This window comes from Dromaius novaehollandiae, chromosome 7 (genome assembly GCF_036370855.1).
Source record: "Dromaius novaehollandiae isolate bDroNov1 chromosome 7, bDroNov1.hap1, whole genome shotgun sequence".
In the NCBI taxonomy this organism is placed as follows: Eukaryota; Metazoa; Chordata; class Aves; order Casuariiformes; family Dromaiidae; genus Dromaius; species Dromaius novaehollandiae.
Window position 1 is genome coordinate 21,369,372 of NC_088104.1, and position 22,470 is coordinate 21,391,841.

At 40.0% G+C, this 22,470-nt stretch overlaps 1 protein-coding gene across 3 annotated transcripts in view; it reads right to left on the reverse strand.

Moving 5' to 3' along the window:
* The window catches only part of COBLL1 (cordon-bleu WH2 repeat protein like 1), a 90,725-nt gene extending 68,924 nt beyond the window's left edge, over positions 1-21,801 (reverse strand). Inside the window, exon 1 of one of the 3 annotated variants that reach the window (XM_064514865.1) lies at positions 21,596-21,801. In XM_064514865.1, the coding sequence (XP_064370935.1) occupies positions 21,596-21,669 (74 nt within the window). In that variant the 5' untranslated portion in view covers positions 21,670-21,801. Of the gene's footprint in view, positions 1-20,325; positions 20,475-21,444 lie in introns of those variants that run through there. The other 2 variants (XM_064514866.1, XM_064514863.1) reach the window with 2 other exon arrangements.
* Positions 21,802-22,470: the final 669 nt, after the last annotated feature.

Genomic DNA, 22,470 nt, shown 5'->3' on the forward strand with positions numbered 1-22,470 from the left:
TAGATCTTCTGATCTGCAAAACTTATTCTTACTTATATGCCATAAACACATATGGATGAGTTATTTTTATCAGCACAACGAAACACAATTCCATACATACATCAGTTCTAAGGATTGCTACTGTTACATCCGGTCCTCTAACCAGAACTTGAGATTCATGGGAGGCCACAGCAGGAGAGCCGAGCCTCAAGATGTACAGTAGAACTTGTTTATGATACTAGTCTAAAGTTCTTCTAACATGTGAGTCAAACCTGTAACTCAAGACAGCAAAAACTGAAACAGGCTGGCTGTTTGCCAAGACAAATCAGACCCTTCCTTACATTCTCAAAAACGTACATCCAAGCTTAGTTGTAAAAGCTTTAAGTCACAGGCCTAGGTAAACCAGCCTGCCTCATCAGCTAGTCCTGAAAAATCTGAGTATTTTTATAGCCAAATTCCAATCCCAAACTTCTACTTATGGAAGCTCAAGGGATGTAAATCATCTTCTTTCCTTCTTGGCATCCTCCGCCTTCAAACGTGATAATGCTTTGTTCATATTGGACCACATTAACAAGCCTAAATATTTAAAGTGACATTAAGCAGACCACATTACAGTTAACCCTTTCAATTCTTTGAGGTGCCCCGTTTTAGCTCTCTACAGCCTTTTTTATTTCCAACAAAATTATATTAATATAATACAACATAGAGATTTCAGCATTACTGCTGTTTCACTGAATTTGCTGTATGTGATCAAGAAATAACTTACTGATTGTGCCCCTTCTACAATATAAGATTAAAATAAAATGCTTAAGATTAATCATATGTAAGGTGCATCTCCTCTCACATATCTCTGGCACACATTATATTTCTACTACTTCATGTTTCTGCAGTGGGAATTTGCACTGCAAAAAATTGTAGATTACTATTTGAAGTCAGAGCACTCCCTGAAACTATACAGTTTGCAAAAACCAACAATCAAAGAACACAAAAAATCTGGAGTCATTTAATGCTAGAATTTAAATGACATTGATCAAAACATTCTTTGCAGAAAATATGTTGTGACAATACGATACTGGCTGCCACAGCCACAACTAGCAAGTGTAAACAAAATAAAATAAGGTTATGAATATGCAGTCAGGACAGAAATGTGAGAAACATCAATTCAGGCAAAATTAAGAGACCTCCCCCTACAGTTTTATTTAAAAGAGTGAACAGTGACTTGTGCATCGAGGAACTACAATGCAAAAACTCTTTTAACCTACCAGTGAACAAGACCTCTCACTGGACACTTCACAATATACATTTTTCCACATCTTTTACAAAACAAAACAGGCTGTGGCACCACAAATGCACTTTAACATCAATATATTGAGTGCAAGATCAACTGTGGTTCATAATCACAGGCACACAATGAGATGTTCAAGCACAGTTTACTAAGTTGGCAAACTCTAGAGTAAAAGGGACTTTTGCAAGGCTGTCCAATCTTCAGTGCCGAAGACACACTGTCCATAGAGTCTGTGGAATTCCTATTCTTGAAGACTTTCAAAACCTGACTGAACAAGGCCATGAGCATGTTATTTTGTGACGTTAGCTCTTTGAACCTCAGTTTACACTAGGTGACCTCCCAAGGTACCCTTCAACCCAAATCCTCCTATTATTCTATGACCCTGCCTTCATAGAAAGGGACTCTAACACATGCCCTCTGCAATCCACAAATGAGCTATCCTCTCATTAATTTTTTTGAGATACTTAATGGAGAAAAGAACTGGTATTTTGCACAGGGAAGGGCTGGTTCTTTTTTGGATCCCAATAAGAAAGGCAGAGACACTGTTAAGACAGATAGATATGGGATAGCAGCTAAATTCTTTAATCCTGAGCAAGCCTAATTTAGATCAGTGGTTTCAACATTTTTTGATTTGCAGATTCCTAAAAAGGTTTTTCAGTTAGCAGTGCACATGCCTGCTTTATAGCAAGCATAAGCCAGTTGGAATAGGCTGGTTGTCTAGCTGCTTTGTACAAACAATGCAAACATGCAAGGGTCGTAAGCTGGTGGGGATGGGGAATTCATGATTATATCCTTATGGCACAGTGCGTAAGTTGATAATAAAGCCGCTCTTTTTATTTTCATCCTCTTAAAAAAGGCAGCATTGCCAACTTACTATGGGGTGGGCAAGTTTTATGAATTCTGGTCCTTTGTTTATTGCCTAAGGTGCATGTTCCTTAGAGTTTAGAGTCTCACCTTTCACACTTAAAAGCTTTTGCCTAAAATGCTTGCAACTGTACAGCTAAGTGAAAATTAAGAACCAGAAGTTTGCTTTCTGCCCAAAAGCAAACAAGTTTCAAAATTCCTGAACAGCTACTCAGGATTTATCATACTTGGTGTGATTCTCCACTCAGGCAAGCATGGTCAAATACATTTGTTTAATGAAGCTCATCTTGCTTTCAAGCTTTTACTATCTTTTGCACTTACTACTATTTCAGTACTGCACAAATTGCAGCAAGAATCCTTGCACCAACAGTCCAGTTTAAAATAGAAGTTGGTGCATATCAGACTATGAACCACCATGGTACAATGTAAACATTCCACCTAAAAGGCAGCTAGCCAAAACTGATCAAATAAATAAAAAGTGGCTCAGCCCAGGTCAGTGTACTTTCCATGAGATCAATTTAAACTTCTTCTGATGTCGAGGCCAACAATCACCAATAGGAGCCAGTGGTATCACTCTCCAGGGCAGTTTAAAGCCCTCCATGAAGCACCAGAGAACCTATGAAAAACAGGCTCATTATGTTTTCTCTTCATTTGTTTTTACTACTGTTACTGAGGATCTTTGCATGTGAAAATGGAAGCTTGATTAGAGAAAGAATTCATCAGCTCCTAGTACTTAATTCCTGCTTGATATAATTCCCGGGATATCAGTTATTATACTGTTAATTATGAGGTCAAAGAGGACCTCGTGTAAGCAATAAGCAGGAGGAACTAAACAAACAGAAGACCGGATCTTTAATGCAAATGTGTTTCCTGAAGGAAAAGAGTAAATCAGTGCAGATAATGTAGTACAGAAGCAGAAAATCACGTGCTCTAAAACAGTATGTTCAAAAGATTTCTCACCAAAGCACAAGTAACTCTTCAAAACCAGTTCCCTGCTGAGGAATTTATGTATTTACTAAGGTTTAAATTACTAATCAAAAGCAACAGATATTTGCTTTGCAGATGAAAAGTAGTGGTATTGCTTGGAAATAAAAATAATGGTAAATTTAATGTACACTGCAACCTGCACAGAGAGTGAGATCTGAGAGAATGCAAAACTAAGACAAGAACTCCAAAACACATTTCCATTTATTGGAAAGTTTAAGGAAAATAATCCTGGCAGTATAATTAAGAGGCCTTCTGAGTACTGGACCAATTCAAATAATGCTTAGCGCTTTCCAAATCCAGCAGTTAAAAGGTCACATCAGGGGAATTCCACAGCATGACTCTCAATAACCAAGCCTCTAGCCTGTTAAAATACTACATAACAGCTGGAATTTAAATTGCATCTTTAGTGACACTAGGACACAACTATTTTAGTTATATGCATTTTTCAAAATCACTGGTCTTCCTATTCCCTGCCTTTATTTGGTGAACCCATGCTACAGACACTAAGACATTTGGTTTCAGACAGTGACAAAGATGTTTTAAAATAAATTAGTTTCTGGCCCCAGAAGAGAGTCTTCCTCCACAAACTAGGCACAAAACATTTTGCAAAAAAGACTCATCTCTCCATAAAACAGGGCATCCTCCCAAATACATCCAACATAACTTGATCTGTACAACAGAACCTTACAGTGTGATTCAACAGAATGACTCCTGATTAATTCCTACAGCTGTTTAGAACAGACATGAAACAAATTCAAGATTTTAGGACTTCCTCCTCCTAACCTACCCCTCTGAAAAAGCAGAAACAGAGTGGTGAGGCCTTACTTCTTCAGAAATACATACTTTACTTGATACTGGCATACTGTTACATCCCAGTTTTAAGTCTAAAATTGTTTTATCAGCATACGTTTAAAATAATGGAAAGCACTTCAAGAGCTATTCCCTGGGCATGTCTTGACTCTAGTACTTTTGACTTAACAGTTTTATAGTGTGCACAAATACTGTGGTAATGCAAGTGTGATTTAGAAAATAATTTAAGGACCAGAAACTTAGCTTGTTTAACCTAATACGCTGGCTTGGTTGATTCTGTTTTAAGTTGATAGAACAATGTTTCCCTTTTTTACTGTAACACCGCAATACTTCCATTAAAATTCTTAGTTCATACATTAAGAGAGAAACCATTAACAAGCTCAGTGCCACCAGTTCTCTCCATCGTGAAGTTTTAGATGAATAGTGGCCTAGAATAAAGCACTATTTAGCTCTTTAAAGAAGGCATTACTTCAAATGTGCTACTGTCTGAATGGCAAGGCTATGATGTCTTTCAGAACATTATATTATATGTACATTGTTCCTTAGGTATTACAAAGCCTAAATAGTTTCTGCACCATCCTTCTCCCACAGAACTGGGAAACGTGAATATTCTTTAATAAGTAATAGAAAGATTATTCTGAACACCAAACATCATGAAAATTATAAATTCACACGATTAATTTATAATTCATTATAAATTAAAATCACTATTAAAAGAACATTAAGTTTATGCAGTAAAGCATTCAAGAGTGAAGATGCTTTCAAGAGTGAAGCTTGTGTGCCTTCCCTTCCAATTGACTCCACGATTCCCTTCTTATCACTTTCCTATTAGACTCTGTTCCTCTACCATCAGCAGCACTAATTGCTTTCAGTCTGATGCATGGTCAGGAAACAGTGCAGGGAGAGTAAGTCTGCATTTGAGCAGGCCAAATACTGGTCATCTGCATACAATCTAGTTACTAGGTTAACAACTCTCTGCTAACCACTGTGAATTGCCATGCTAAAATCATTCTTCCAAAACTTCTGTTTTTGATGACTTGCATCCAAAAAAATTCTGCAAGAATGCATGTAACATTAATAGTAATATCAATTTAACCTTATCCATACACCTATTGTTTTTCCAGATTCAGTTACTTCTGCCCAAGAGAAATTCACTTTTTTAAAAAAAAAAATAACAAATTAACCTATCTTACAGTGCATGTGAACAGAAAAATAAATTGGCAGAAAACAAAAGCAGAAAAGTAACTTGGCATAACTCCTTCCTAAAGAGAGAATGTGTACTTGCATATAATATTTAGAATCATAAAATTTATTAAATTAATTTCAAAAATAAAATGAAGGCCAACACTATCCTAGTCAGTGTTGCGGAACACAGAACAGTGCATTCAGTGGAACAGGGGCAGAAGAGCACTTTAAAAAGAAAATCTGACAAGAATAAACAAAAAATAGCTTAGCCTATCAAACAAATACTTAAAGAGAATAAACTTGTTGAAACCGGATTCCTAAAAACTATTAAGGGATGGAAAGGTCGAACACCAGCAAGAGAGAAAAGCCACCTGGCCATTTCCAGATTACATGACTGAGTGTACACAACTGGGAACTGGCAGGGTTTAACACGACTGGGAAAACAGTCCATGTTCCCACTTGGTAAACCCTCCTTGGATTAAATATAGGAAAGGGTTTTCTTTTTACTTGTATAGCCTAAGGAGCCAAAATGAGATTAAAAATAGCAACTTTGTACTTGTCCTGTTGAATAGGGGATTAAAATAACTTGCAATTTTTTGTTTTAAGTCAGACTAGAGGTGGATTCACTAGGTCACAACTGGAAAAGGAGAACTGCCAGTCCTTGATAAGCATGGCAATTAGCATTCTTTTATATACAGAACTACTCTAAGGGAGTAGGAACAGTTTCCTTACACAGCAATAATAGCATATCCTTTGATTTATACAGTAGTCCTGCAGCAATACAATCAACATCCTGTTTTCATCTTAAGTCCAGCTGTGCAGTTTGTCTGCAGGCTTTATTTATCAGAGTTCCTATAACTAACTCCCTTCTCATTATGAGAAACAGCACCCTCCAATTTAGCAAGCATTTTATCTTCCTGATTTTTTGCTCCTGAAATTCTAATGTGGTATTTATCTGAGTACTTGGATATATACTAAGTGCTTTGAAACAATGTGAGTTAAGTTTATAAATATTAACTAAAAAACAAACAAACAAAAAAAAAACCCAAAACAACACCACTTTTCTCCCTAGGAAGTCACTTAAAAACACCAAAGAAATTCAGATAAAAAGGATTTTCCAACTTCACAGCTTTCAGATGAAAGGCATGAGACACTGACTGAATGATCTAAGCTGTACAATCTCATGAGTCCCTTAAAGCACACACACACAAATTCCTGAGATCTGGAACAGTCTCTGCAAGTTTTCCCTAAGTTTAAACTGAATATGACAGAGAATCTCAGTAGCATGTCTAAAAGTGCATAAAAAAATTTTGTGATTAGACATCTGGATTATTTTAAATATGTAATAATTCTGTAGCCTGTTATCAGAGCCATCAGAATTCTGTCAGAAATCCACAACTTTCCACATTCTTACCCATGAAAGTAACTAGCCAAATAGCAGTTCATGTATGATGTATACACTTATATTCTGTAACTGCAGTAATTTATGAACATTCCATTCACATGTTGTCACATTTTAGAAACAGAAGTACCAAAACAGATTTTTTTTAAACTGTTAACCACTGCACTTGTTCAAAGTCTTTTTAGAAGAAAATTTTACTTGTTGAACCCACTAAATCACAAAAAACTAGTAAAATAAGGAATATATTACTATTTAAATCTACAAGTTGTCTACATTTTTTACTGATTTGCCTTCAAGAAAGTGGCAATCAGCAAGATGTCAGTGGAAGCACAAAGACAATTTAACACATTACCAATATAGAACAAACTTCTTTACTAGAAACTGATGACCCTGATTCAAAGAACACTGGAAAACCCTGAATTTGTCTACACTGGCCAAAAAAAGACCTGGGGGTGGGAGGAATGGATAGGCAGAACTACCAGTAACACAGCTGCAGCAGTAGAAGCCTCAGTGACAGCTGTAGATCAGAACATCACCTACACCAGAGCTTCTACTCTTGTACTTAGTGGTAGAAGCTAGGTCAGGGACGAGTTACAGTTGGCTCATACACTAAAATCTCCAAGATCTGTCCCCAGATTCCCCCAAACGCAACTGGAGTTGATCAGTGCTTGACAAAATCTGGTCAAAAGCAGCATAAATGTTGTTACAAGACTAGAGTTAACATGCAAAAAAACAGCAGAGACAGATCTGAAAAAAAAGACCATGGGCAGCTACCTAAACAGATGATAAAAGCAGAAAGGGAAACAAACAAGAGCTACAGCCAAAATTCAACTGAAAACTCCACAAAATTGAGAAGGTCGCCTTCACTGTACCCAGTAAAACTCTAAGTGCCAGTACCCTAAAAACCAGCAGCCACTGATAACTGCCATGCTATTCCTCTCTCTCTCTCCCAACAATGAAGAGTTGGGTTTAAAATATTGCCCTAAGGAGCCTGTGGAAAAAAACTCAAGCTTCGTATCAGACAAAATATTCTACTTATGGCTAATGGCCATCTGACTGTTCTTTTGACACACCTAAAACAACAATGCTCAGAATTTTTTGAATATTTATTACATGGATATAATGTCACTACCATACTGCTGCTAGTAAAGAAAGCCTCTCTCTGGGGCCAGAAATTCAAAGCTGACATTTCAAATACATTCCAAAATTAAAGGAACATCCTAAAGTGAGGACAGGCAAGTGAAGAGGTCATAAAGCAACAGAAACTTTGCCTAACCTTAAAAGAGAAAAAGAATTAGATCAAAGACTGTCATGATCGAAAACAGCTTATCACTGACTTCCAGCTGATGAAGAGGACAAGAAGAAGCTGCAACAAACTTACTCCAACAGCTCAACAGCAGAAGTAAACCTACTCAGTTCAGAAACAGACACCAAAGCGTTTTTCCACCTCAGCTGTCCACAAGAAACACAGTCAGGTACAAAATTGCCATTGATCATTCAACTGTTATCAAAAAACATGGAGAACTGGAGAAGAGTGAGCCTCTATGCTCAGTGCCAGACCTGAATCAACGAAACCACTTCTTACTGCTATTTAAATATTTAACTGAAAATATCTGTCAACCAAAGCCAAAGTTAAGCACAATAAAGACTCTTACTGGGACAGGTATGTTGATTAAGGATGCAATTTACATCTTCTGACTGATCTCACTTTACAGTCAGTAGCCAAGAGTTTTTAAGAGGGCTGAGCTCAAGGACTGAATCATTACAATTTCAACAAATGCTATGACATATTTCAGCTATCCCTTCCTATCTTTCATCAAGTATTACATGCTCTTTTTGAGATAGGCTGGAGATCTCCCTACCACCCTGAGCACTTGCTCACATGACACCACAAAATGACTAAAGGAAATACTTATTCTCCTAGTGTACATCTGAGATGTGAAACTCAACGTCACAGGATGTGGGAAAGGCCAATAACTGTAGAGATCTCCAGTTGTCAATTTTTAAATTATTTTAAACAAGTGCTAAAAATTCATAAAAATGATCACTTCTAATCTTGGAGCTTTTGTTTACATGTAACTGAAGAATTCTTTACACACTCAACCATTTCTCCATTCCGACAGAGTATGTTGCTGGCAGCTGCACTGTACACCTCTCAGTTAATCAGGGTAATTTTTTCAAGGGTATCTCTATTTCAAGTTAAAGTTCTTCCAAGTTGCTACAACAAAAACATGTGTTTATAAAGCAAAAACTTTACTGGGCACTGCATTTTCTACCAGAGATCTCTGCACCACAAACAGGGAGAGGCAGCATCACCTTGTCAGGCAATGGACAGAGCTACAGACCTCCTACATTAAATGGAAGGAAACGTGAAGGAACATCTAGAAGTTCCTTTCCAGTGGAGACAGCGTGCAGAACCTAACTGAAAGCAGTAGTAGCTTGAAAGGTCCATGGTACCCTTGAGCTTTAAAGGTCCATTAGGCTAGTGTGGGTACACGGATAAAGCACATTAGTTGTTAACAGTCTGCAAGGGAATGGTAGAGCTGAATTTATACTGCTGCCAGCCTCTCACTGCAGATGATCAGGACCCACGTAGTGACAGGCTGAAGGTTCTTGTCAATCAGTCTAAGTCCAAAACCAGGTCTGAACTCATGAAATTGGGGCTGCAGCAAAGCACTTTAATGTCCCCTACCCGAAGCTTAAAATATCAAGCACATCCAACTTGAAGGATATTATTATATATTATTATATACTATTACCAATCCCCACAATGCACCTAAGTCTTCTACCAAAGGCAGTATCAGAGCAGTAGAAGGAATTTTATGCCCAAAGGAGGTGCTACTAAAGGAATTCAAAGATTTCAACAACGTGCATCATCCATCCCTACCCACAAGGAAGGCAGGTTACACAAAGAGAACAATAAAGATTAAAATCTGAAAAGACACTTAGTAATAAAAAGCACATCACTCAGATGAAATAACATTAAAATCATTAATCATTACCTTTTTTCTTTATATTAAGCATCTGTAAACATAAAATAGAACTTACTTCCCTATTTCTTCTAGAAGATTTTCTAACTTTAGCTCCTGATTATGCCTAATGCATATAAATAAGACTATAAAATTATTATTTCTTCTGCTTAAACAAGATTTTCAGAGGTCTGCATTTAGTTTTTAATTACAAATAACCACTTCCCACCTGATTACAGAAGTCTTCACAAAGCTAAGTTGGTAAGAGTTTTCAAATAATAACTACTTAATTATAATAGAATTACAAGGCAAAAAATGGTGGTATTTTTCATATGGCCTAATGCATTACACAATTGCTTTATACAAAGAACAAAGAGAATGTACGTTGCCTCAGAGGGACCTCTCAACTGGAATTTCAAGATTTAGCCCTAAATATGTTTAATTAATCACTTACATCTGAACTCTAAATATAAACTAGGGTAGCATTTTTCCTGGTAAAAGGAAATATAGGGGTAGGAGGTGTTGCCCTAATGTTTTCCTGTATTCATTCAGAAATCATAGAAATGGTTTATAGTTACTATCACTTCACTGGTGCCGGAACTATACTCATAATTTAATTCTCTCAAATAAAACTGAGACATAAAGAGATGTTTAATTACCTCTTGGAGATCATTAAAGAATAATAATAATTAAATCAAAAAAATAGCAGTAGGGCATCTGTTTCTTCCAAAGAGGGAAATAGCTTTGAGTCTGACAACACAAGGATCTTTCCATCAGACCATTCAGTCAGGGTGCCAACTAATCTTTTAATCTCCATCTACAGCCAATGCATGTATAAAATACTGGTTGGTATAGGATGAAGTTTCAGCATTTACATCATGTGTCATTATTTCCAAATATTCTCAATTCTACCATAAAAATTTATTCTGGATTGAGTCTTGGCAAGCAGTCTTAAAAAAAAAAAAAATCCTGTAAATCCGTATGGCTGGCAGGCTTTACATTTTGGAGCTGCAGAATCCAGGAAATATTTTTTGGGTGAGTAAAAGCAGGAAAAAAAGAAATCAAAGAAAATCCCAGCAAAACAAAAACACCCCTACAAGCAATACCTTAAAGAACAACATCATGAAGAATCGGTATACCCTGACTTGATTTATGTCATACCACGATAGTTTCAAAAAGTCAAAATCCTTTTTTTAAAGTTATTTTATATTTTGAAGGTTTCTGTTAACATTTACAAGTCATTACACTTCCCTCCTCTCCCTGTATTCATTTGCAATTTATGGATAAAAAGGCATTACAGAAGTGTATTTTGGGAGGAAGGCTGGAAAGTCTGTAGGAATGTTTGGGGAGTGGAAACATGAGAACAGTCAAAGAAAGATGCGTAGAAACAAGACAGAGATTCCAACAGTTTAGACAATGATGTCAGATCCTTATTGCTTTTCCAAAATAAGCAGCTTCGGATTCTCTCCTATCCCACTCATTATTGATAATCAGCTCTGAAGGGGTGCTTGTAACATGCTGTGGTTTTCTGTATCTTCTAGATTCTCACCTTGCCTTTCTACAGAAATCAATGAGCACTACAGGATGTGTTTTAAATACAAGACTCTCTCAACTATATCCACAGGAGGGGGAAAAAAAGGGTACCCTACAGTGCAGCTGAGCAATCAAAACAAATTCTGAAAACAATGAATTAATTTTTTTGCAATTATCTGTTCGATTATTTAAATTTCAAAATCCCTGTACATATTACTTGGGGGGGGGGGGGGAAATAGAGAGAAGCGTAAAGGAGTTGAAGGAATAAAGACACATCTGATGCAGTTCCATCAGGTCATTTCAAAAGCATGTGTGCTGATAACCTGTCACAGAGACATCACATGGGGTATATCTAATTCTGAGGAAGGACAACATACAATATTGAAAGAAATACTGCTACTGGCCCAGCAGACTCCTAAATAAACTCTAACCTGCTTAAATGGGGGGGGGGGGGGAAATCCTACTTCACGCCTCTAGCTGTCACTGTCACTGCTACCTTTAGATCTGAGCTCCAAGTTCTGCAGTGTCGCAGGCATTACTCAACCACAGTAAGTCAGTGGAAGAGAATAGCAACTCCAAGATAGCCAATGTACCCTCTTTAAAGCATCATATGGGAGAACCTGGGAAGCCCTTCTCTCCTAAAAATGCTGTAGAGAAAATAGTCTCTGTCGTCATGTAAGTACAATGAAATAAGGTGCATTAATGCAGGTAAAATGTGATACACGGTGTTTAAACATTAAGCCATATTTGGAAAATAAAGGAGAAGAATCTATGGTTTCAGGATGAAGTCAAGGGATGAGAAATCAGACACAGGCAGGATGGGACACAGGAAAAAAGAAAAAAAAAAAGAGAGATGGAAGGACCAAGTTGATGGGTCAGGATTTTTCTAAAACTCAGAATTTTTTATGTGTGTGTATATGTGTATACACACACACACATAAACAGAATCCAAAAAGTTAAATGCAGAAGGACTCAGTGAAAATGTTAAAGGATAGGATCATACATTGCAAAACAGCGTAAGGTAATCAGGAGAAAGAATATCCTCCCTCCTCCATCCCTCCAAGGTGTGTGTGTGGGGGGAATGTAGCAGTCTTCAAGGGCATCTGGAGGGGGAGAATGTAGCAGTCTTCAAGGGCATCTGCCACCAAGAAAAAGAAGATAGGCAAAGCCAGTTTAGCTTCCTAATATTTAAAACCACAATTGTTAAGTGCCTTAGGAATGAGGTGTTACTCATCTTCAAGGTTCCTCAGCATGATCAACAATAAAGGCTTTTAGAAAAGAAGTAGCAGATTCAAAGTTTAAGATTCAGCGTAACAGGACTTTCTCCAAGTAGTGAGCATTTTAAAAAATGAATGAGGTAAAAATAGCTCAGAGAGGGCACCAAGGATGGAATTAGTGAGGCTACTTAGTGTGGGTGGAAGGAGAGGATCCAAACTGCAGAGGAAGGAAAGTGAGAGACCATGAGTCAGAGACCAGCAGGAAAGTTTATGCCTGGAGACTTCACAGAGTAGATTGAGAAAGCATCGAGCGTTAAATAATGAGAATGGGAACCTAGGGGCAACATTCAATACACAGCTGTATTTGATTTTTGAGCTTTCATCAAGAATCAGGTTTATGAATTAAGAGAGTTGTCAAAGTGCACACTTCTGTCATAGCTTGAACTTCTGAATTTACACAAACATCAGAAAATATGCCACTTCTGGAAACCTGCCTGCTACACAGTAGTCATTTACTAATTTCTTATTTTTCTTCCAAACTGAAGGACCAGAGATTTACTTCACTTTTGCCCAAAGGGGTTACCTCCCAGAATGATGAGTTTTAAACATTTGTTTTCTTAACTTTGCTCCAAACAGACATTTTGGCTCCTCTGCTTTTTTTTTTTTTTTTTTTTTTTTTTACTAGATCCAGGGACAAAAGGCATGGCTCCTCCCAAGCAAAAAAATGCTTTCAACATTGCTATCATGAGAAGAGTTAAACATAGACATCTCAGTAGATCACCTTCTACCTGCACTGTTACATCCAATTGCCTTGTTGGTCCAGCCTGACAGTAAACCAGGACTTTACTAGGCTTTAAAAAGGTCAAGAGCAATACCAGTGAGAAAGAACAAAATTGCTGCACTGTATTCCTCCCTATTAACCTTCTAATTATCTTGGTACTCGTACAGAAAGTGTGACCTCTAGAATGACATCAATTCACCACCTTTTGTGGTCACTAAACTTACCTGAATTTTTTTTTTTTTTTTTTTTTGAGATTGCCTGGGCAGCAGTAACACAAGTTTTCCATTGCTACCCTAACAGTCCCATGTCCTGCATCATTCTCATTTAACTCACTTCACTCAGCAAAGCTCCCAGCAAGTGCAGGTGGATGCAACATTAAAAAACAAAACTGACAGCTTGTTTTACACAAAGAAGCAAAACAGCCAGCCCACCAGATTTTTTTTTTTTTTTTTTTTTTTTTTTGCTTTTTTAATTCAAGGCAACCTTGTAATGGCCACTGATGACTCAGAACAGAATCACATGGCCCCTGTGTTTTCCTTTCACAACCTCCCATTCAGTTGTTTCAGAGCCCCCTCCCTCGCTAACTGCCTGAGCAGACACATCGTGAAATAAACAGGTCTGGAGAACACTCACACTTCGAGTTCTGGTCCCTCCAGATAAGCACTATCTCAGCAGTTTATCTTATTTCTTTCTCAGGGTCCAACACAGCACACTCTTTTGGTAACAGGACTTTGATGCTAAATGATACAGAACATGTATTATCCCAAGAGACTGCATAACATCCAAGAACAGGTCAAACAGCTTTGGAAGGAGCACGTCATCTGAGGCTTGTGAAGAGCAGCATTTTGCCATGCTTAAAGAGGTTTAGACAAAATATACCACAAAATTAGAAAGAATCCAATGCAGCTATACTTAAAAGTACAGATATTTAACTTCATAGCAGGACACAAAACTATTTGCAGTTAAGTAACCATATAAAGAGTTTCGTACTGAATCTCAGCTTCTAAGGAATTTGTCAAACTGCCTATGCAATTTTTGGTTCAAACTGTAGGGGCGGGAGGGCAGGGGAGTAAAACATCCACTGCTATACAAATCCTATTTTTGAGAACTTTTTCTATAAGCTGTTTGTATTAAAAGGGACAACTGAAAAAGATACTTGTGCCTTCTCATAACAAAACATTTAGAAGTTGCTATAAACCAATATACGAACCCTTAGTCTTTGGAAAAAAAACACATCTGAAGACCTGATATTAAGGCCAGGTACAACGCAAAAGGGGAAAATTTATTCCCAACATGAAACCAAAGCCCACAAAAGAACAAGATTTTTAAAACCAAAATGAAGAAATCCCACTCAGAAACATAAAACTGGAAAGGGACTTCATTTTAGAGAAAAATACTCAAGTTTCTCATTATGTTATTTTGAGACACTTTTTTTTGGGGGGGGGGAGCAAGATTATATCACTTCATAGGAGAAATGCAGAGCAGAGAACAGAAACTGTATGATCATCAGTATTTGAGAAAATTCAAGATCACAACATTTATTATTTAGCACAGAGTAATCATTGTCTACACTGTTCCGAGGAGTTTAAGTTTTTCTTTTTTTAAAATTAGCTTGAGTTATGTTTTTGAAACCAAATAGTTATATTTCCAGAAGTGAACAAGAAAAAAAAAAAGAAATGTGCAGAAAGGATTTTTTAAGTACAGTTTTATGTACAGTTGTGAAAGACAAAGGCATTTCTTCAATTAAAACATGTGTTAAACTAAAGCTCCCAGTAAAATGAACACTTTCTCACAGTAGAAAACTTATGTGTAGCTAAAAATATTCATGTGTTCAATTTTCTTTAACTGGAAATAGCAATCCTGACAATCCCAGTCTTGCAGAACAGTCAACATACATGCTGGCTCCCAAAGGAAACATTTCTTAGATAGATTAGGGAACCATCCTCAATCACGTACAGCTCTTTGACTGTTTACAACCACCAAAAGATACTTACAGATGTACATGCCCATTTTGAACTGGATAATTTCCTACCAAATAAAAAACAAATCCAGGAACTCTCAATTCTGTAATGATTCCCATGGTATTCCACTTCCCATGCAGAAAAACTGTTTTCTAACTATGAAAGAGGCATTTCTATCCATTAGTCCATAGCAGATTTTAAGTCACAAAGCATCTCTGGAACTCCAGTTGGTAAACGTGTAACTTTGATTTCAGAGAGTTGCATATGTGGGACTTCACCACAGGAGAGGATTCAGGCAAAATCTCAAATTTTTAATTGGTTATTACAGCTCAAAACAGTGGGGTTTTTCTCCCCTTGAACTCTCTATTGTTGCATGCTGCACAGCTGGAGTTTCCTCTTCATTGTGCTAACGCTGGGCACGGCCACAGAGCTCTACAGGAGTCTTGGAGCCAACATCTTGGCTTCTGGTCATCCTCTAATGCCTTGACGTCAATTCACTGAGTTTTAGAGCAGTGTATATAGTGACAGCAAATACATACAGTAAAGAGTAACTCTTTCTTAAACGGCAGGCAGCAATGTGAACTTAAGTCAGAGTAGCAGGTCAGTCGTTGGGGAAGATAGAGAGAGCCAGGTGAAACGGGAAAGAAAGTGCATAATCAGATCTGCTTTATCTTGCAAGGAACCATAGAAAAGAACCCCTAGCATTTCTTATATGTCCTCCATTAACATAACAACTCACCATATTGATTTGTTGATTTCTAGGGGGAAAAAAATTGTTACAACTCCAATGTCTGTCTAGATAATTTGGGATCAGCTGCTCTCTAGTACACATAAAATTACAACAGTTGCAGCTAGAAACAACAGCAGTTCAGCTAAAATGGGTATTTGAAAACTTTCTTCCAAGCTACAGTCAAGAAAGCCAGAAGCAGTACTGAACTTTATGAAGGGAGGTCTATTTAGATGTTGCTAAATTACAACTGAAACCATTTATTTGTAACTTCAAAATACTCCTGATGAATTAATTTAACTGCCAGATGACAGGAATCCTGTAAAGATCTTCAGTTTCTTCTGGAAGCTAAGCTATGGTCGTCCACAAGGAACTTTTTTCTTTTTCCCCCCAACACAGATGCAATTACTGAACATAAACAGTGATCTTCAGGTTTACAAAAACAAGTCAAAAACTCCAGGTTTTGGGGATAACACAGTTATTCCTCATATAAGACAGTAACAACAACAACAAAAGCAGGGGAGAACACTGAAACCCACCTTCCAATCTGAAGCACTTTTTCCCATTCATATTTTGATAGCTCACTAACTACTAGCTCTCACTATTCCTTTTGACAGGATACCAAACTTGGACAAGGTTTTGAAATAACTCTGCTAGTTTCTCTATTTATATATTATCCTCCCACACATGTTTTCACCCTAGTATCCACATTCCTTAACCCCCTAATGTTTCCTTGATCTCATTCCCACAGCAACACACTCTCAACAGTGAACATTACCACTGAATACTCAATAAGCACGCAGCTATGACTTTAGACTTGACAAACTTTGAGTAATCGAACCAGCCTTTAAACATAACATTAAGTTCATGGCACCACTATGTCATGCAACTACTTGATGTTGCCTTAGTTAAGGCAGATCCACTACTAAGAACCACATAATCAACTCAGAGTATGAGTGTATGTTCATTACTCATTAGTATATGTTCAGAATTCAATTTGTAAGTTACACCCTGAAATGATGGACAGTCAAGTGGCTTCTGATACAACCCACCCACAAAACAGTTAACTCTGTTGCAAAAATGCAGCAAACTCTACTGTAGCAAATTCTCAGTGTTTTTTCCATTTTCTAACTTCTCAACTAGTTGTTCTCCATCAGGGTCTCCATGGCAAGGAAAATAAACTAAATATTTATCTTGAACTCCTCAATCTAAGAGATAAAGCATGGCTAAGATTGGACTGCTTGTTAGACCCATGCCAGCCTAATTTCTAATTCTAGCTAGTCCTACCATTTAGTATCACAAGCACAAACATCTTGCATTTATCCATAAACTTGCAAAAAGACTACAATCTGTGCTTTTTTGAGAATCTGAATATGGATTATTATCCACAGATTTCCTTATGGATTATCCATAGATTTAAGGAAAAAGTTACCAAATGACATCATATACTATCTCAGGAAACGTTTTGTTTTGCTACCTGTGACTCCCAGAATTTTCAGTAGCAAAAATTAGTAAGCCCATTAGCAATACGCCCTACAGCAGGGAAACAGGACCTTACCACACGAACAGAACTGCACAATAAAGAAGTCAGAGTTACAGAACTTTATCAGTGCATCACAAATGACCTCACTGCTTTACATTTGGGAGCACTGATGAATGTAAAATTTAAGGGGGGGGAAATCTTACGAAAAAAATTAATTTTGAAAAACCTCAATGAACTGTAATAAATCTCTAATATTGAATGTCCCTACATCTGGTCCAGTTCCATTGAAGGTTCCACAGTAAAAGAATCTTAACATACCAATATTTCATATCTGCATCTCTCTAATGTAGTATATAGCTAATTCATCGTAAGATGAAAATGTGCTTTCAGTCCTGACCTAAAGTTCACCAAAATGAGCAAACTTAGAACTCCTCCATCTATCACTGTGGCCTGGCAACAGACTACTTGGTTTAAAGCTATTGCTACACTCTCTGCCCCACCCCACACTAGGGGGGATCTTCATTTATACCTGAACAACCCTCTAGCTGTGTTGTGAACCGGCTCAACTCTCAGAGCTTAAAATAGTATTTTAAGCTAGTACTGATGCCAGACACTTTGCAACACTGAACCACAGCTGATGTCTCCAGAGATCTGTAATCTGATTGAAATTATTCCACCAAAGAACTCAATGGCTAGAACACGTGGGCCCAGCCACACCAGAGACACACTAAATGCCTTGCTCTTTCTGAAAGCACTCACATCTCTCACTTCCTCAGAGAGACCCCTAACCATGTGAAAAAGACTTCTTTCTTCCTCTTATTATAAAACAGTTCTAGGCCAAAGAACCAGGATATGGAAGCATGAAGACACATTTGAGCATTTCTGGCAGTAACCTAACCAAAGCTCAGTTCAGCCTTCCTCCCTCATCTCCCTGAAACAACTGCCTATCCATCTTCAGGCCATCAACAGTAGCCATACCTCCTGAGCATGTTTTCATCAGACATACAAAAAGAAAATTACAAAAAAAAGATTTTTTGCTTAGGTAAGGCAGGTCAGAAGTTGTTATTTTGAAAAATCAACATATAATTTTAAATACTATTTAAGGAAGCAAATGAAATCATGTAAAATTTATCAGAAACTGATTAGACCTAAACTGAAAGGTACACCTCAATGAGCACCTTAATAATTCAAATTAAACCAGTCTTTAGTTTAGCAAAACCCAAATTTGCTCCAACAATTTGGCAGCAACTTTACTTGCAATACACTTCTTCATGATAACAACCTAGGTCAACTAATGAAATTTACCTGTTCATGTAAAAGTTCATTTAATTCAAGAGTATGGGATTGCTGTCCAGCAAGGGCAGCAAAACTGTGGTCAAGAGGCTGGATATCAGCCACAGTCATATGATTTTTTTTTTCTTCTTTTTTAAGAAATTAAAGCATACTCTGTATTGCCATCCTACCGTACAGGCCTATCACGTTTGTGAAGCCAGTTCAGCTCTGCAATGAACAGTAACAGACTGTGTCAGCTGTCCTGGCAGCAGCTCGCTCTCATCAGTGCTGCAACTCAAGCAAGGTAGATGTGGTATAAAATGCTTTAAAAGCAGATCCAGCCAAATTTCTTCTGCTTCCAGAAAAAACTATGTGGCACATCCAGCCAGTGACTGGGCACAGCTCCTATTCACCATCTTCCAAAAAATTCCAATAGCAGCTGTTTTTTAAATCTTTACTGATTTACCTCAATCACACTTTGAGAATAACAGCATTTTTTTCCCCAAAAATTCAAAAGAACATTTTTATCCACAACAGCTTTTAATAAACAGTCTTTCAGTAGAAAAGCACAATCCTGCATGCAAAAATTTGTCCTTTGGGAAAAAATTACAGCATACTTTCTCATATCTTGTCCCAATATAACAGTTGACAAAATTCATACAGAAGAATCATGCAAATGTATCACCACCAATTAAATTATATAGAAGGTCCCAGGCTACACAAACATTAATGCTTGAAAACTCACAGAGCACCTTTAACACATCTACCCTTCCGGGCATTTAGCATAAATTCATTTTTGAAGCTGAAACAGTTATCAGTAATTACACTCCATAACTTCACATAGTGATTTAAGAACACATTTACTGGTAAGCCGTTTTCGACTGTGGATAAACAACATTCTCCACCTGGCTAGACAGGTTAGTAAGAGTTATAACGCAGGGTAATACCATTTGATGATCCATTTAAAGAAAATCACTATTTCAAATGCATTTTTTCCCCCAGATTGCACAGTTTTTCCTGTAATCTCATTCGGTGAAGAGAACTGCAGTACTACTGCTTACCATCAGAAACACTTATCTGTGGATCCTTTTTAATAAACTAGGAGGGAGTTGCCCTTTTTGCTGGTATACCCAGATTTTCGTCTCAAACTCAGTGCTTGGATGAGTTAACAAGAGACTGTCTTCAGGAAACAACTAAAATTTTCCGATAAAGAGCTCTTGTTACAACAAGAGAGGAACGATAAGTTAATTTTCTATATATCAAATTATATGGGAACAACTAATAAAACGCTTGAAAACATACCTACAAGGCTAAAGAAAATTAAGTATTGCTGTTAGATACAAGTTTTTCAAAACCAAGATATGAATACTGACAGATGCTTGAAGCCACATTAAGTAAACAGACTGATGTTTGGAAAGCAGCAGCCAAAATTCAGTAAAACCGACTGCATTATGGCAGGCTTCAGGCCTAGAGAAGCTTTCAGAACAACTGAAATTCTAATTATGCCTTTTTGTTTGTTTTTATGTTCCTGCCCCCAAAGTAAAAGTGAGGACCTTCAAGGCATAATGCTTTAGTAATTTCCAATTTTATATATATTCTATTATCATATGCTCAGTCCTTTCAACTGATCAAGCTGATTTACACATCTAAAGTCTTAGAAATGTAATAACCATCTATTCTGCTAATCATCTATACCTTCTAAATTGATTAACGATACAAACCTCACTTCTTAATGACTAAGCACGGAACTGCCACAAAGCCGTAACTGAATAAACAGCCCTTCTCAATGAGGCTGCACCCATAGTTTCAGACTGATCTGACTATCTCCTGCAAACGTTAAAACCACTCGCTCTCAACTCCGGAAGCTCACCTTGTCTTTGCTTGCTCAGAAATCCAAAGAACCAAATTTTCTGCAAGCTTCCAGAAAGTCCTGGTGTTAAGTATACACTCGCCATTTACTTTGGCCCTTCCATTTGAAGATAACTCTGGCAATCTTGACAGCATTTTTAACCCCTAAAGTTTCTACTGAAGCTATTTGGTGCACTAATTTTCTTCAAACATATCTGACTAAGTCAAGATAACATCCACCTCCTCTGGATATAGACAATTCCACCTCTTCCCTAGTTCTCCATAAGAGGGGTAGCTTTACTTAGATTTACAATCACATTATGTAAAATTACATATAAATGTATTCTCTTCTGACTGACTATGAGCAACTTGTCGCTCATCAGACAAGACTCACATTTAAAAACTAACCAACCAGCCGCTTTCCTTCTCCCAACAGACGCTGCTCGGCTGTGCTTCGCATTTCAACCCGGGCGGTTACCAGAGCACCGGGAAGCGCCCTGCTCGCCCGCACCGCCGCGACCGCTTCTAGAGGGAGAGCTCTGAGGTTGATAAAATCGGTAAGTCTCGTGTTTAAGAGACTTCATGAAGGAGTCAGCTGCTCTACGGAAACGCCACTTGGCAAGTATTTAAGCAGAAGCCCCCCTGACGCCCCGACATGCTTGCAGAAGCACCGGCCGACGCCAACGAGCAGGTCACGGCTCGTCCCCGCGGCACCGCTGCCGGCGAGGCGCGACGGCGGAGGCCGCGCCTCGCCCCGGCAGCTCCGCGCCCGGCACACGCACGCCGCTGCTCGCCCAGGCGCTGCCAAGGGAAAGCTTGGCTGCCCGAGCGCCAGCCTGACTCACCCCGAGCCCTCTCCCCCCGGGGAGCCCGCTTCCAGCCGGGGAAGCCGCGCAAACCGTCCGAGAGGCCGCGGCAGCGCGGAGGACGGCGCTGTGCCCCGCCCGCCCCCCGCAGCCGTTAACGGTCGCGCGGGCTCCGCGCGCCGCGGGGGGAAGCTCGGCGGGGCCCCGCAGCCCCTCGCCCCAGCGCCGCCGGCCTCCCCGCCCCGTCCCGCCCGCCCGCACCTCGCCCGGCGAGGCAACGGCTGCGCGGCGGGGCAGCGCCCGGGCCGCCCGCACGTGCGATGCGTTGCGCTTACCCTGCGGGCGGCGGGGCAGCCGCCGCCTGCCCAGCCTCGCCCTCCATGCGCGGGGCCGGCTCGGCGCGGCTGGAGAGCGGTGTGCGGGGGGGCGGCCGCTGGGGACCCGCCGGCGCAGCGCTGGGCTCTCCGCCTGGGCTCTCCGCCTCACCTGCGCGCGGAGGGCTGAGGAAGGGGCCGCCGCTCTGCCGCCCGCGGCGCCGCCGTGCCCCCGAGCCCAGACATGCCCCGCCGCTCACCGCGCGGCCATGGGCGCCCTCCCCTCTCCTCCCCTCCCCTCCCGGGCGGCGGCCACGCACACGGCTCCGCTGGGCTCCGCGCCGGGGCGGCCGCTCGCCGGACCACACCTTGGGGGCGGGAAGGAAAACACAGAAAAAACTTCGCGGCGAGAAACTTGAAACGCGGAACCTGCCCCGCTCCGGCACCCGCGGAGACACAGAGGCTCCCTGTTCCCCTCCCGGCTCCTCCCTCCCTCCCCGCCGGCCTCCACCCACCCGCCCGGCCGGTGCGGGGCTCCCGCTCGGCCGCGGCCGCCCGCGGGGGCAGGGCCGCCCTCCCCGGCTGGAATTTTCCTCTCCGCCAGCGACGCCTCCCGGCGGCCGCCCCGGCGCGGCCCTTCCCCATTCCGGCCGCCAGGGCGGGGGCCGCGCCGAGGCCCCGCGGCGCCCTGGGGCTGCGGCGCAGCGCGGTGCCGCTCGTTCCCTTCCCGCTCGCACCGTGCTGCTTCGGTAAAGGTTCCTCTGCTGCGTCAGGAAGGGTTAAATAGGCCCGAAGCTGCCCGTTTTGACAGACCGCGGGGACCGTTCACACCCGGCGTTAGCACATGCCATTACCAGGCCCACCCTACTGATCTGCTCAAGTTTCTTAAACCAAAAATCAGTGATGAGCCAGATAGGTTTCCTGTGGTCCAGTTTTCAAAGAAATGGTTCAACGAATTGATACATCAGAGGAATCTCAGGAACCATCTCCGTGAAGGTCTCTCTGGCCCTCCTTGTCTTTGACAGTCTGCAGTTTCTTTTCTGGTGC